This window comes from Lithobates pipiens, unplaced genomic scaffold (assembly GCF_037356315.1).
Source record: "Lithobates pipiens isolate NorthernLeopardFrog02 unplaced genomic scaffold, aLitPip1_a1.2 Scaffold_10, whole genome shotgun sequence".
Classification (NCBI taxonomy): domain Eukaryota; kingdom Metazoa; phylum Chordata; class Amphibia; order Anura; family Ranidae; genus Lithobates; species Lithobates pipiens.
In genome coordinates, this window is record NW_027507686.1 from 166,333,816 (window position 1) to 166,348,666 (window position 14,851).

The 14,851-nt window shown below is 44.0% G+C and overlaps 1 protein-coding gene across 4 annotated transcripts in view; it reads left to right on the plus strand.

Annotated features, from left to right (window-relative positions):
• SCYL1 (SCY1 like pseudokinase 1) overlaps positions 1 to 14,851 on the plus strand; it is a 103,810-nt gene that overhangs the window by 33,880 nt on the left and 55,079 nt on the right. For all 4 annotated transcript variants that reach the window (XM_077459274.1, XM_077459290.1, XM_077459281.1 and 1 more), the window contains exons 6-9: positions 2,519 to 2,674; positions 4,181 to 4,339; positions 6,268 to 6,375; positions 12,267 to 12,380. In XM_077459274.1, coding sequence (XP_077315400.1) covers positions 2,519 to 2,674; positions 4,181 to 4,339; positions 6,268 to 6,375; positions 12,267 to 12,380 — 537 coding nt within the window. The remainder of the gene's footprint in view (positions 1 to 2,518; positions 2,675 to 4,180; positions 4,340 to 6,267; positions 6,376 to 12,266; positions 12,381 to 14,851) is intronic.

Sequence of the window (14,851 nt, forward strand, 5' to 3'; positions counted from 1 at the left end):
TCTCCTGAAGAATACAGATATGCGGAGCATATTTTTTCATGTAGTCAAAAACAAGAGAGCGTTTAATCTTCTGGTTAAGCCCCCTAACGTTCCAGGAGAGGATCTTCAACGGAGCCATAATCTGGAAGGGCAGGGGGGACCAACGGATATGACCACCCAACCAGGGTCAAGGCACAAATATCTCATCTTAAGTAATGCAATGATATACCTTGTACATTCATTATAGTAGCGCTGTCTATAACAGAAAACATGAAAGCATGTAACAAAAAGACAACAAAAAAAACAGAAAAAAAAACGGAACTCCCCTCCCTTCCCACCCCACACCCCAGAAAAACAGCCCCAGGGTGTTTGAGAACCCAAACCAAACATAATCAAACCCATTTAAAGGAGAAATCTCCCGTGGGGGCGGTGCGTATCAACCAGCACACCTAGGACAGAGTCTCCTGCGCAGAGTAGACAAACTCCAGCGCAGCTGCTTCCTGGAGGCAAAGAAAAAAAAACAAGTTAAAAGGGAACAAATAGTAGTGTATGTGACGCCTCAGATTGAAGTGCAAGATTCTCTTGGAATGTTCCAAGGGCCCATTCTTATTAGCAACTCATCCAACAGGACGACAACTTCGGAGTAGCGGGGTCCAGCATCCTCGGTATAGTGTATTCACGTCCAGAAGTAATCATGCAAACCCCCCCGGGTAGAAACTAGGGAAGGGGTAGGGCCCTAAGGCCCGTAAGGCAGAAATATGAAAACATGAACCTGTAGACCCCCCCTAAGGAGCATCAGAATATCAGGTCGGCTCCGCGCCCCCTGCCCAAAACCAGTAATGAAAAGGAGAGGGGCACTCCGACCGGCCCTCCAAGTTCCGAGATGGAGGGACAGAGCTGGGGGGGGGGGGGGGGGGAAATCCGATCCGCGTGACACTGGGCAAAACTTGTGATGCTTGTGGACCCCAGTCAGGTAATCACCATCAAAAATTATCTCTGCCGGGGAAGGGAATCGATCCATCTGGAGGCCTCACTCGGGGAGGTAAAGAAACGAACGGATTCTCCGTCAATCACTCTGAGTTTCGCGGGGAACATCATGTTGTACTTGAGACCTTTTGGTGCGCAGCTGGGCCTTGACTTGGTCGAATGTCCTGCGTTGCCTCTGCGTCTCCACAGAATAATCAGGAAAGAGCATTAATTTGGCATTTTCAAAGCGCAGGTCCCCCACCTTCCTCGCCTCCCGAAGAACCAGGTCTCTGTCTCTAAAGTTCAAAAGGCGGAAAATAAACGTGCGTGGCGGGGCGCCCGGTGGGCCACGAGCCGACGGCATTCTGTGCGCTCGTTCCACGACAAAATGAGGGGAGAACTCAGCGAGCGGGAGAAGTGTACGTAGCAAACGTTCGGTAAAGGCTTCGGTGTCACGGCCCTCCGACCCCTCCGGGAGGCCCACCAACCTCAGGTTGTTCCTCCTATTCCTGTTCTCGTGGTCCTCAGCCCTGGATTCCAGCTCCTTCACCCGCACCTGCAGGGTACGGAGGGAGGCATCATGGTCGCGGGTAACATCTTCCACGTCTCCAACCCTCCGCTCCACCTCGGCAAGCCGCTCCCGGTGTTTATCCATATCTCGCCGGATAAGCCCCATGTCGAGCTGTATCTGCTCTATCTTAGTGGTTAGGGTAGTCTGGCAACCAGTGATCGCTTGCATAAGAGCTTGAAATTGATCAGCACCCATCGGTGGCGTGTCAGCGTGGTCCGTTTGAGACGCCATGTTGGTGTAGGCCTGCCCGCGTGCCGCGCGGGTCTGTAGCGGGGTTCCCGGGACCGTGTGCTTCTTCCTATGGGAACCGGAGCTACCCCTGCGCATCCCCGAGCCTCACCACCGCTTCACCGGCCCACGAGGAGAGATATATGTCCCTAAATGCCGGATAAATAGCCTGCCAGGTGCGGAGCTCTCTGCAAACACGTCCTAGCTGGTTGCCATCTTGGCCACGCCCCGTGGATGAAGTTTTTAATGCTGTTTTTTCCACCCCTCGTTTGGCACTGCTTAGGGACGTCCCATGTAGTTACAGAGAGGAGCTGTGTCGGTCGGTGAATATAAGAGAAAATAGGATTTTTGTACTCGCCGTAAAATCCTTTTCTCTGTAATTCACCGACCGATACGGCACCCACCCCTCCTTTTTTTCTACGTTATACTGCTTGTTGACGTACTGAAGCTGCTAGCAGCAGGAGGAGGGTTGATAGCACGGGGCTGGGGTGGGATTAAAGTTCTGTGTATTGTGTAACAATTTTGCCTAGTTTCTCCTAATGGCAGGCTATACAACCAATGTAGTTACAGAGAGGAGCTGTGTCGGTCTGTGAATTACAGAGAAAAGGATTTTACGGCGAGTACAAAAATCCTATTTTTATTTTTCCTGAAACTTCCCTCCTAAAATGAAGATGTGTTATATGCCGATAAATACTGTATTTAGAGTAAAGTAATTTTTTTTTTTTTCCTATACACAGATGTGTGTGTATATATAATTGTGCTTTCTCTCTGCAGATCCCTAAATCACTGGTGCCTCACTATTGTGAACTTGTTGGTGCCAACCCTAAAATCCGCCCCAACCCAGCAAGATTTCTCCAGAACTGTCGAGCCCCTGGTGGGTTCTTCTGCAACAGCTTTGTGGAAACAAATCTGTTTCTGGAAGAGATACAGGTCAGTTACTGTTTGATGATGCGTTAGCTTTTTTGGAGTCTTTACCCCCCCCTTTTTTTTTTTTTTTTTTTTTTTTTTTTTTTTTTTTTTTGTAAAATCCAATTAAAATTTCAAAAGTACGGCGGACTGGCATGCGCACGGCCAGATTGTCCGCCGAAATGCAAGTCTGGCGGGAAGATTGGAGTGCAAAGCTACTTTCTAAGTCCGCTGTACTTTCGGGTAAAAAAAGTACGCCGGAGGCTACACACGGGGATTGTCCGGCGGACTTGAGTTTGCCGGACTTTTTCACCCGATTGTTTGATCGTGTGTACGTGGCATAAGACTCATGGGATGTATGACATTATTTGGCCTAGGCCAGGAAACAGCCAAATAAATGTGAAAAAAAAATTCTAGGGTCTCTGCTTACATAAAATGTTTTTGGGGCTTTTATGTAATTTCCTGAGCTAAAACAATTTTTTAAACGTGAAAAAAATGCAAAAACGGTTTGCCAGAAACAAGACTGAAAAACGGTTAAAGAAGTTGAAAGTAATTTCTCAGTCTCCTTGGCTCATGGTCAAATGGGGCTTGATATTCATATCTTCTATATATTGCCATTGATGATCAACCCATTAACACCAAGGCTGAACAAATCCCAAACCTTCTCCCCTCATTTCCATGGGTTTGTTTTATTTGCACTTTCAAGTATTTTATGGAGGGGGAGAGGCAGAATTTTGAAAGAAGAAAAAGGGTTTATATTGGGTACCCGACTGGATCGATCCTTAATATACCTCTATAGTGAGAAGAGGAAACAAAAAAAAAAGGGGGGGGGAGACAAGTTTTCAACACCCCTGTGACCTATATTATCACCTTGTAAGTCCTATCTTAACCTTACTATTCCCTCTTACCCGTGACTATTTTTCTTAATTTCAATATGTAATATGTGTAAGGTGGGGATTCCTCTCCCTCTATCCCCACTCCCTTCTTCCATAGATTTATGTGACTATTATCTTAATAAATAAATAAATAAATAATATCCTTCCCCACCCCCAGAAACATGGGTAGTGGAGTAGATGCGTCCAGTGACAAACCCCTAGGCGCTCTATCCACCCCCCATAATTCCCTAATAAGTCTGAGACTTTCTAGATTCTAACCAATTCTTCCAAGTATCTTGAAATCTTGTTCCTACTCCCTTTTTGAAGATGTGTTCATTCTTCCTTAGTCCTCATTCTATCTATTTCTCTAAACCACTCCCCTATCCCTGGTATTTCCTTTTTATTTTCCAATATCTCGGGATTAATGCTTTCGCTGCATTCAGCAATAATGGAGTAAGTGCTACCCTGTATTTTTCCCTAGGGCCCCCGGTCGCAAGAAACAGGCGCCCTTTCTGCTTAGGTTCAGAGTCTGCTTTAATTTATTCTTCGGTTACTATTTTGTATCGTCAGTTGTATGGTCTTGCTTAAGTGTTTAATGCACCTTTTACTGTAAATTTGATTGTTTTGTAATTGTTTCACACATTATTTTGACCAGATTAAAGACCCAGCTGAACGACAGACCTTTTTTGAGCAGCTGAGTGAAAATCTAGACTCTTTTCCTGAAGATTTCTGTCGCCATAAAATCCTTCCACAGCTTCTTACAGCTTTTGAATTTGGCAGCGCTGGCGCTGTTATCCTAACGCCTCTATTTAAGGTGAGCCTTTTGCAAAATTTTGCCTGATTGACAGGATGTGCACTGTTTTTTTATCCTCAAGTACTTTTGACTGTTGAAGTCAACCAGTCAAAAGCTTTTGGTGATGGATAATGCACATCATGTAAATCATTGTACTGCACCAGTAGAGGAAAGGAGAGTATTCTTCTGGCAGTGTGGCTCTTCTAGTAAAATTGTGTTTTTCTGGCAGAATAAAAACAAACTGGCAGACATTTTTCTAACAGGTAAGTGGCATGGTTTGTTAACAATGTGATCCAGTATCATGTCAGACTTAATTACAGTTAGAGCCATATGAGCATTGACATTTAAGTGTGCATATAAGTTTATCTCAGGCTCCTGGCGGCTCGCTTTGAGGCTAAGCCAGCTGCTGGTCCAGGCATCTGGGTGGATCCTGACCATATGGTCGGGATCTTTTCAGAGCCTGGACCGGCTCTGTGATGTGGACAGTAGACTGTCAGCTAAAAACGAGTGCAGAATGAACTGCACTCTTGTGATCCGTAGGAAAAGCACAGCCCAAAAAAAAAAGGATTTGGCTATATACTTCTCCTCCTTTTTAATTCCATGAGGCTCACATACTTTTTCTTGATACTGTATCTTTCTGAATTTCTTGTATGCTTTGCAGCTACTCATCTGCTGTTTATTTTCAAGTTTTAAGAAATACATATCCCATGGTACCTTGCTGCCTGCAAGCTGTGATCTCTGTACTTGCTGTGCCTTCTGAAACTCCTACTCTCAGCACCTCTGCAGTTAAGGCTCTGTGAATTATGTGACACTGCAGTTTCTACCCACAATGCATAGTGAATACATGTCACAGAATTCAAGGAAGTAAATGTGTAGGGATCTTCACAAGGTACAAGGTTTACAAACTTCACGATTGTTCAGATTAATAGGGGTTAGCATGGAGTATATTAATCTATTTTTGAAATTTGGAACAGTAACAGAGGGCAAATCTTCCAATAGGGACACTGATTCTGGTGGCCCAAAAGACAACCAAGGATTCCCTCACTTTTTTGGATATTTAATTTCACTTCTTGTTTTGGCTATGGGACAGGGAGTGAGGGCAAATCTCCCCGGTGGGACACAGATGGCAAAAAAAACTTCCTCCATCTAAAATTAAAAAAAAAAGTTTGCCTAGGCTTTTCTATTCCTAGGCTGTTTAGATAAAATGGGATGTATGGACCACCTATTACTGTATACCTTGTATGCAAGCTGATTTTTTTGCAATTTAATATGGGGTTGTCCATTCATAGCTAATTTCTGGAGGCAAGTGATTACTTTCCTTGCTACTTTATTAAATCTTCAGTCTCATGCTTTCACAATTCACTTATTTGCTTTATTGGCTGAAGGACACTGCCCACACTACACTGCGGTAAACGCTGTTAATTGTTTGCAAGGCCATTGCTATTACCCTGTTTACCCTAAAATAAGACCTAGTGTGATTGTCGGTGATAGCTGCAATAAAAGCCCTACCCCCCAAATAAGCCCTAGTTAAAGTCCTTGTAGGTCTTCTTTTCAGGGTAGGGCTTATTTTTGAGGAAACAGAGTAGGGCTTATTTGGGTGGTAGGGCTTATATTGCAGCCAACACCGACAATCACGCTAGGTCTTATTTTAGGGGAAACAGGGTAGGTGGATGAATTCATCTCCTCTAGCGTAATTCTAAAGGATCTTTTTAAGAAATCTGAATATTCCTTATGAGAAGGTTATGTATTGGAGAAGAAATGGTCTCTTTAAATTTCGTAGAAATTGGGACTTGGACATGGTGTGAATTTATTCCTACTTTGACTTTGGGATAAAGCCTTTCTAGCCCTTTTAATGTAATCTTGGAAATCAACTGTATGTTTACCTTAAACGATGCCTGGAAATATAGATGTGTGATAATGTGTATCTTATTCTCCTCTTTCTCTTACAGATTGGAAAGTTTTTGAATGCAGATGAATATCAGCAAAAAATCATTCCTATCATTGTGAAAATGTTCTCCTCCACGGATAGAGCCATGAGGATACGACTCCTGCAGCAGGTAAATACTAGCTCTTATCATATGAATCTTGTGAGCTGCTATGTATTCTTATGTGTAACAATGCCAATCGCTATATTGCTGCATTGGTTTTCCCCAGTTTTGTCTTGTATCCAATAGTGAACATGCTGAAATAGTGAACCACCAAAAACAAAACAAAAAAAAACCTTCAGAATCCTTGCAATAGCCCCTCCTGTGTTATATCCTAAGGTCTTCTGATGAATGCTCAAACATATTTTGAGATATATGCCACCTTCACCAGATGTGCCCTCACCTGGTCACTATTTTCAACTTCTTTTTTTTTATTTATTTATTTATTTTTATCAGAAAAAAGCTTTTATTGTGTCAGATGTACAAAAAGAATAGCACATAAGAAAATATCAGCGTATACATTAAAAAAAAAGTATATTATACAGGAAATTGTTCAGGGTACGTAAAGCTAAGATATGTAATTTCCAGTCACAGCAGAGAATACTTATGACAGATGTACCCCTTCTCAGATTTTATCACCGTACACTCTAAAGATGAGCGGACTACAGATTAGTGGACACAATCCTAGTCAAGCAAAGGTACTGTAGATGAACTAACTACCTTCCAACTGGAAGGTAAACTAACTGGAAATTCTATCATAACAAAGACCCAAGGGATTGCAACAGTTATCTCCGTTAGCCAGCCAGTGATGGAGGGGATACTTAGCTTGAACTTTAATTCTGTGATCAATCCCAGAGCCTGTAAATTGTTGTGCTATGGTGAGATTAATTGGCAATGGTTTAGAGGAGCTAAGAGGTTACATTTGAACAAGTCGAATGAGGACTAGTTGGGAGGCTGCTAAGCCTGGGGCATCCAGCCAAGGTTGCCATATTTTATAAAACTTATTAGCAGCGTTTCTATGTTGATAGGTTAGCTTTTCTTTTAAGACTGGTATTTACCTGCTCAATCCACTGTTTCGTTGTTGGACTATGCGGTGATGGCCATAAACGAGCGATCTGCTTGCGGGCAATATACAGTAATCTCAAAACCGCCACATTTAATTGGAGGGGTAAAAAATCCCTCATCAAGCGCTCCTAGTAAACAAGTAACTGGATGTAACAGAACAGTAGTTTGATAAGCAGATATAGTATCAGTTACAGCTGTCCAATGTCTGAAGAGTTTGGGGCAGCGTTACAGCAAATGTATGAGGTCCCCATTGGCCTCCTCATATTTGGGACACGGGGGTCTCCCTCCCACCCCATCTGTGAAGCATCACCGGAGTACGGTAAATTCTGTGCAGGATGAATAGCTGAGAGAGCCTTTATGATGGGTGAGACTGAGGTGGCTGGCATAGACTGCAAACATAATTCCAAGTTCTCACCCAGGTCTTGTTCCCACCTACGTCTACACAGGAGTCTAGCTGCATCCCGTGTCCTCAAGGAGAGAGTACTATATATCTGTGAAATCATGCCCCTTTTATTCTGTGTGGTGAGTATGTCAATTAAAGGATGTTCAATGGGTTCTAACCTGGACTGTTGTACCTGTGATTGTAAGGCATGAAGAAATTGGAGAACTCCTATAAAAATGGTGTTTTGGCAGCCCAAACGCCTCCTGTAAGTCCATGAAGGATTTAAAAATGGTTTGATTATAGAGGTGGGAAATGTAGCAAATACCCTTGACCTCCCAGGACTGAAACCCCTCTAGTTTATGTAGTTTCGTGTAGCGGGGATTACTCCACAATGGAGTATGTACCATGAAGCCCGTCATACCCAGACTGTGTTTGATAAGGGCTTGTAGATTTAGGGTATGGGGGCAAATCGGCCTTAAGATGAGAAACAGCAGGGAGACTTTGCATGCCAGAGAATAGTAAACTACGGATAGAATCCTCCATAATTATCTCCTCCCAGCCACCAAGGTGTTGAAGCTGATGTTGGGCACTGCCAGGCCACCCTGGTCCTTACTGTACTGCAACGTGGAGAGTTTGATTCTAGCAAATCTTCTTATTCCAAATAAGACTCCTAAATAGTGTCAATGCGTGTGAACCATCTACTGGGAATCCATTGCTGGGAGTTATGGAGTATGTACAGTAGCTGAGGTGCCCACACCATCTTTACAATGTTGGCTCTATCGTGACTGAAATAGGCAGCTTACACCAGGCAGTGCATTTGACTTGTAGTTTAGTAAGAATAGGGAGTAAGTTGAGCGTTAAATTCTTGGAAGTGTCTGAAGTGACCTGAACCCCCAAATACTTCGAGGCGATAATCCTGGAGATACTGGGTGCAGTCTGGTAAGGAGGCTGACAGCTCATCCAGAGGTAGGAGAGCTGACTTACTCCATTTTATGGAGAAGCCAGAGAAGGTACCGAATTGTGTTATTAGGGACATCACGTTTTTGCAGTGAGGTAGAGTGTAGTGTGTCATCTGCATATAACGAGATTTTATCTTCTACGGGGCCTCTTATAAATCTGGAGATCAATGCCAATGCTCTCGCCGTCTCTACCAGAGGTTCCAGGGCTAATGTGAACAACAGGGGCGACAATGGGCACCCTGTCTAATGCCTCTGTGCAGACGGAAAGGGTCAGAGAGATTACCATTATTGCGTAGCCTAGCGGTGGGATTCGTGTAGAGCAACTGGACTCATCTGATGGAATTATCCCCCAATCCAAACCTCCCCAGGACCTCCAACAGGTATGGCCACTCTTGAAGGCTTTGGCAGCATCGAGGGATAGCACCGCCCTGTTGCCAGGGTTATCCACCAGGATCTGCAGGTTGAAGAAAAAAAATGCCTTATGTTTAACGCTGTTGAGCTAGAGGGAACCCTGACTGATGACAGTGACGTTTTTGAATGTCAGACGCTAGACGAGTAGCTAATACTCTGGCCAGAAGTTTTACGTCCGTCGTTAACCATGAGATGGGCCTGAAGGAAGCCGGAAGGGGGGTCTTTGCCTGGCTTAAGTATAAGAATTATGGTAGCTTCCATCATTTAACAGGCCCTAGAACTTGGTCAACTGCCTCCATCTAAGTCTGCTTCAGTTGTAGCAGAGAGTCAGCGTACTTTCTGTATACCTCTGCCAATAGCACGTCCGCCCCCGGAGATTTTCCAGGAGGGGAAAGGGCCAGAGCCCCCAGTAACTTGTCGGTTGTGAGGGGCATTTAGCATATCCCTATCAGCTCGAGGCAGTCGCCGCAAAGTACACCCTGAGAGAAAGTTCTGGACAGCCATGGGAGTAGATGAGACCTTAGAGAAGTATAAGTCTGCATAAAAAGCCAGAAATGTCGTCAACACCTCAGAGTGGGAATTCACTACCTGATCTGAGACAGTCTGGACAACAGCTATGAAGGAAGAGCCTCTACTGGACTTGGCCATCATGACCAGCATGTGCCCAGTATTCTCACCCTCATATAACTTTTGTTGCAAAAAAAATGTGTTTTCTGCCTTCGTTACGGTCATCTGTTTTGCCATATCTTGTGCTTCCAATCACCTCCTTTCATTGTGATCTGTAGGGTTTGTAGTCGGTCTTCACTTGGCAATGCGATAACCATAACTACCATGACCTGAGGTGTGCCTTGGCCTAGCTGGTCAGTATGCCTAAAAGAAGGGCATACCCTGAATGTGTGAATATGAAGTGTATATGTATGTAATATATGAAGGTTTGGGGGAATGGGTGGGTGGCAATCATGAAGACGAGCCGATGTGGAAATGGACAGATGAGGAGGGATATTTATACCCCCCAGACTCCTCCTACAAATGCAGGCTAGCCTCCGGCTAGTCATCCTCCTAATGTATTTAATCGTCCCTCCAATGCAGAAGTGTGGTCCCGCAATTTCTGCATGTCCTGCTTAATAAAGGACAGCTCAGTTTTAACTCCTTTTATTTTGGATGTTATGGCCGCTATAGAGGTGTTGCAGGAGAGAACTGCAGCCATAATTTCAGCAAGGGTAGGTTCTGGGCCATCGGGATCAGAAGGAGGGACTGTCTGCATGTTAGAGCCACTAACAGGGGTACTTGCACTATTCCATGGAAGAAAGGGGTGCGTCAGGGTCCTCCAGTGGGACTGTCATCTGCCTCATTGCTGATGTCATCCAATTCAGCCTGAAGAGCTGGCAGCAGAGAGGGGTCCTTCTTGTATGTCTCTTTGGCTGCACAAGGTGGCCCGCTGCCATCTTGGTCGGAATGGAGTGGGACGCCAGTCAGTGTCTAGCCAAAAGGAAGGCACCGCCATGTAGCTGGGGATGTCGGCTGTCTATTCCGGTAGCGGGATCCGGGGAGGAAGCGGGTGAAAGAACGGTACACAGGATCAAAGAGGATCTCCGGCAGAGCAGAGAGCCCAAGCTTCTAGCTATATCCGCTGCTAAGCCACAAGCCTGTATTTTCAATTTGAACACTTTTGCTTGATTACAGATGTCAATTGCGTATTCCTTCATCCAAAGATGGTACTTCTCCTTTAGCACATTATTCCTCTTCATTCTTTATTATCATGAACCTCAGCTTCTACCAGCATCAAGCCTCTCCCCTTCTAAGCCACAAGCAGAGATTAGAAAGTGCAATTGTGCTTTATCCGGTAAAAAAATTAAAATAAAGTTTTATTTATTACACGCCAATATAACAAAATACATATTCCTTTCAATGCTCACACAAGCCGCCGTGGTATGTTGTAAATTCGGCTTTGTGTATTGCCTCAAACATCCTAATCACCTTGGATCGTCCTCCCACCGTCATCCGCTAGGACCCGCCCCTACGCATTTAGTCACTCATCACGTGTGGAGTAAAATCCCCCTGAGGAATTCACGTGATGAGTGGGGCCAGGACCTTACAGATGACAAGATGACATTGTAAGGGGAGTAGCTTGTTTGAGGCGACACACAAAGCTGAATTTACAACATACCATGGTGGTTTCAGTTTACATTTGAAAGGCATATGTATTCTGAAGCAAATGTAAGCCTAATGTGCACCGTTTAGGAGATATATTACTGTACATGCAGCCAGTGACATCACTGGCGCATGCGCTCTAAAGGAACCTGGTGGGCCGTTACTTCAGAGCCCTGTGCTATAAACTGCGGCTGCCACCCACATGTGCGAACCCGGAACCAAGGCGGGTGAAGATGGGCGTGCCTGCAGCTCTGATATCTTGGCGCTGGAAGGTCTTTGTTTTAAGAGAAGTTTAACATATCATTATGCCTTTACCTTGCAGGGTATAAAAAATAAATCCAGCAGTTTACTAACTCTTTAAAGTTGAAAATACCACAGTGACCTGGTGAGGGCACATATTTTGAGGTATAGTTGAGCATGGTGGAATCTATTTATTGTTTGTTTATTTTTTTTCTTTAAGGGGATAATCCAGTATGTAAGGATAAGGCATTATATAGTTTTGTCTTTTTATTCGACATACTGAACACCTAGTTGATGATAGATGTGGAGTATTGAAGAAACACATATTCAAAAAGTGTTTTGACCTATACTGAGAAGTAGGGTCCTAGTCAGCAGATGAGAGCGCGCCCTTAAAGAATATAAACGTTATAGAACATATAGCATGGGAAAACAAGTAATTGGGTAAGCAGTGTACACATGGACTATTGCATATAAAGGACTCTGCGGTGGGGTGGGGCACGGTTTGTTGGTTCACTATTGTTATTTCAGATTGGATATCAGACAAAACAGGAAAAGCGCTGTACCAATATTGTGATAAATGCCAGCTCTTGCTGGCCTAATTTAATTGGGTACTCCACACAAACTGTGTTGACAGTGCTAGCTCTGTGTCTGCGGAGAAAGGCACTTTTGTTTTCCAAACGAAATTTATATTTTATGTTTCTTGGGGTCTGCCATTAACAAAGCAACTCGGCATAGTGTAATGTTCTGTTTTTTTTTATTTTTTTTTTATTGCTGATTTGCATTTGATCTTTTTTCTTCCTTTTTGCTTGAGGCAGATGGAGAATTTCATCCAGTACTTAAATGAACCAACAGTCAATGCACAGATCTTCCCCCATGTGGTCCATGGCTTTATGGATACTAATCCTGCAATCAGGGAACAGACAGTAAAGGTAATGGCATAATGTTGATGTTGTTTTCTTTTTGTATTGCATATTATATAAGCAGACACTACTTAAAACAGTTACTTTAGGCTTACAGTAAATTTAAAGCAGTTGTAAACCATCCGGTCACCACTGAGGGGGCAGACATCTTCTCCCATTGTTTCTTCAGGATCTCGAGCTCCGGCGCTGTGAGTCGCAATGACATCACTTTTGAACATGCGTGCGGGAGCCCTTGGTTCCTCCAAGAAGCTCTAAAGTTCCAGCACAGTACGCCAGAACTTCAGACCACATGCGCCACTGACATCAGTGGCTGCATGCAGGGTGAATATCTTCTAAACCGTGCAAGTTTTATGAGATATTCATTTTACCTACAGCTAAGCCTTATTATAGGCTTGCCTGTAGGTAAAAATCACAAAGGGGGGTTTACAACCGCTTTAAGCAACATGTTTATATTCAACATTACTGCTTTTCTCATTTATACACAATTGTGGATTGGTCTGTTCACTATTCAGCTAATAAGAAAAGAATAATTCTAATAATTTTTCTTTTGATATCCTCCCTGTCAAGTGATGGTGTGAAGCGTTGAAAGGAGAACTCCCATCCAAAGAAGATTGGGATCAAATTTTCATGTTGATGTCAGGACATTTTACATTGTCATTGAGCAGGATCATATTCCCAGGCAGACATAGGGGTAGTTGGGGTCACAGGGTGGAGTTTTCAGAAATTTACCATTTTAGATGGCTTAAAGAGACAGTTATAGACAATCGTCTATTACATTATTAACACCCACCACCTGTCGAGGCATGGACTCCACTAGACCTCTGAAGTTATGTTGTATCTAGCATCAAGCCGTCAGTAGCAGATCCTACAAGCCTTGTAATTCAACACCGCAAACTCATTCTGTTCCTCAAATCATTCTTGAATTCATCAGCCCAGGCCACCTTTTTCCAGTAGCTTTTCTATTGAATCTGACTACATGGCCCAGCCTTCGTTCCCCTTTTGCATCAATGAACCTTGGTCGCCCATGACCCTATTGCCAGTTCAATGGTTTTCCTTTCTTTTGCCACTTTTGGTAGGTCCTGACCACTGCAAACTGATAACATCCCACAAGAGCTGCAGTTTTGGAGATACTCTGACCCAGTTGTCTAGCTGTTACAATATGGTCCTTGACAAAGTAACTCAAATCCTTAAGCCTAGTACACACGGGCTGAATGTCGGGCGGAAGCCGGCTGAGAGCACTGACTGGAGTGTTCCGGTGGGGGGGGGGGGGGGGAGGGAATGAGTCCACCCTGCCAGAACACAATAGTATAGCAGGGGAGATTACTGTACTAACATCTGATAGTTAGTACAACGGCTCCTCCAGAGCTGTGGTTTTATTTATTGATTTTTTCCGTTCAGCCCTGCTGGGTTGAATGAAAAACAAACTACTGTTGTATACTAGGCTTTACACTTACCCTTTTTTTTTTTTTTTCCAGCTTTCAACTCCTCAACTTCAGGGACAATGACAACTTGCTGCCTAATATATCCCACCCACTTTCAGATATTTTTTTCTTAATAACGTCTTTGATATTTTAGGTTCAATCGTTTTTTTTGTTTTTAACACATATATAAACAGAAAAAAGCAAGAACAAGGCCAGGCGCCTGACATCAGGCGTTCTGGACCACAGATTTAAATCTTACGTTTACAAAACTGTAAAACAGGGGCGACTTCACTTGTCTGGAGCCTGTGAAGAGAAGTGTAGTTAGTCAGAGAGCAGTCAACAGAAGTTCATCCGTCTGTCGCCCTGCAGGCTTCCGATTTAGAGCGTTTGTTCTTCTTAGATTAATTTTGCCAGCCCGTGGTGACTTGGAATCCTGGGGTGGCTGCATGAAGTGGCCAGTCTAGAATAGTCTCTTTGCAGGTCAAAGGTCCCGAGGAACTTTGGGAGATCACCCAGTGTGCGAAATGTTGCCGATTTCCCTTCGTGAGATGCTGAAATATTAAATGGGAAGCCCCAACGATTTTTAATCTGTTTTGCTTAAAGGGCATCCATGAGGGGTTTCGGAGCTCGTCGCATGTCCAGGGTCAGCTACCAAGCAAAGCAGCATGTCTGCGATCTCTGACCATCTCCTGTACTATGTGTGCGGTCTCTGACCATCTCCTGTACTATGTGTGCGGTCTCTGACCATCTCCTGTACTATGTGTGCGGTCTCTGACCATCTCCTGTACTATGTGTGCGGTCTCTGACCATCTCCTGTAGTATGTCTGATGGGAGAGCAGCAACCCTGCTCAAAGATGGTGGGTAAAAGTTCTGTCAGGGGACAGGAGGCTGAGTGAGAGGAGATTGAGGCTTTATTTGAGGTAAAATAAGGGCTGTAGGCTGCACTTGAGGTGACAGATGCTGTCTAACAGTATGCCACAAGCAGTCTTTATATAAATGTTATTTTAAACGTATTTGTACTAGTAGAACTAGGCCAGAGAGTGTTTTTGATGGTTTTAA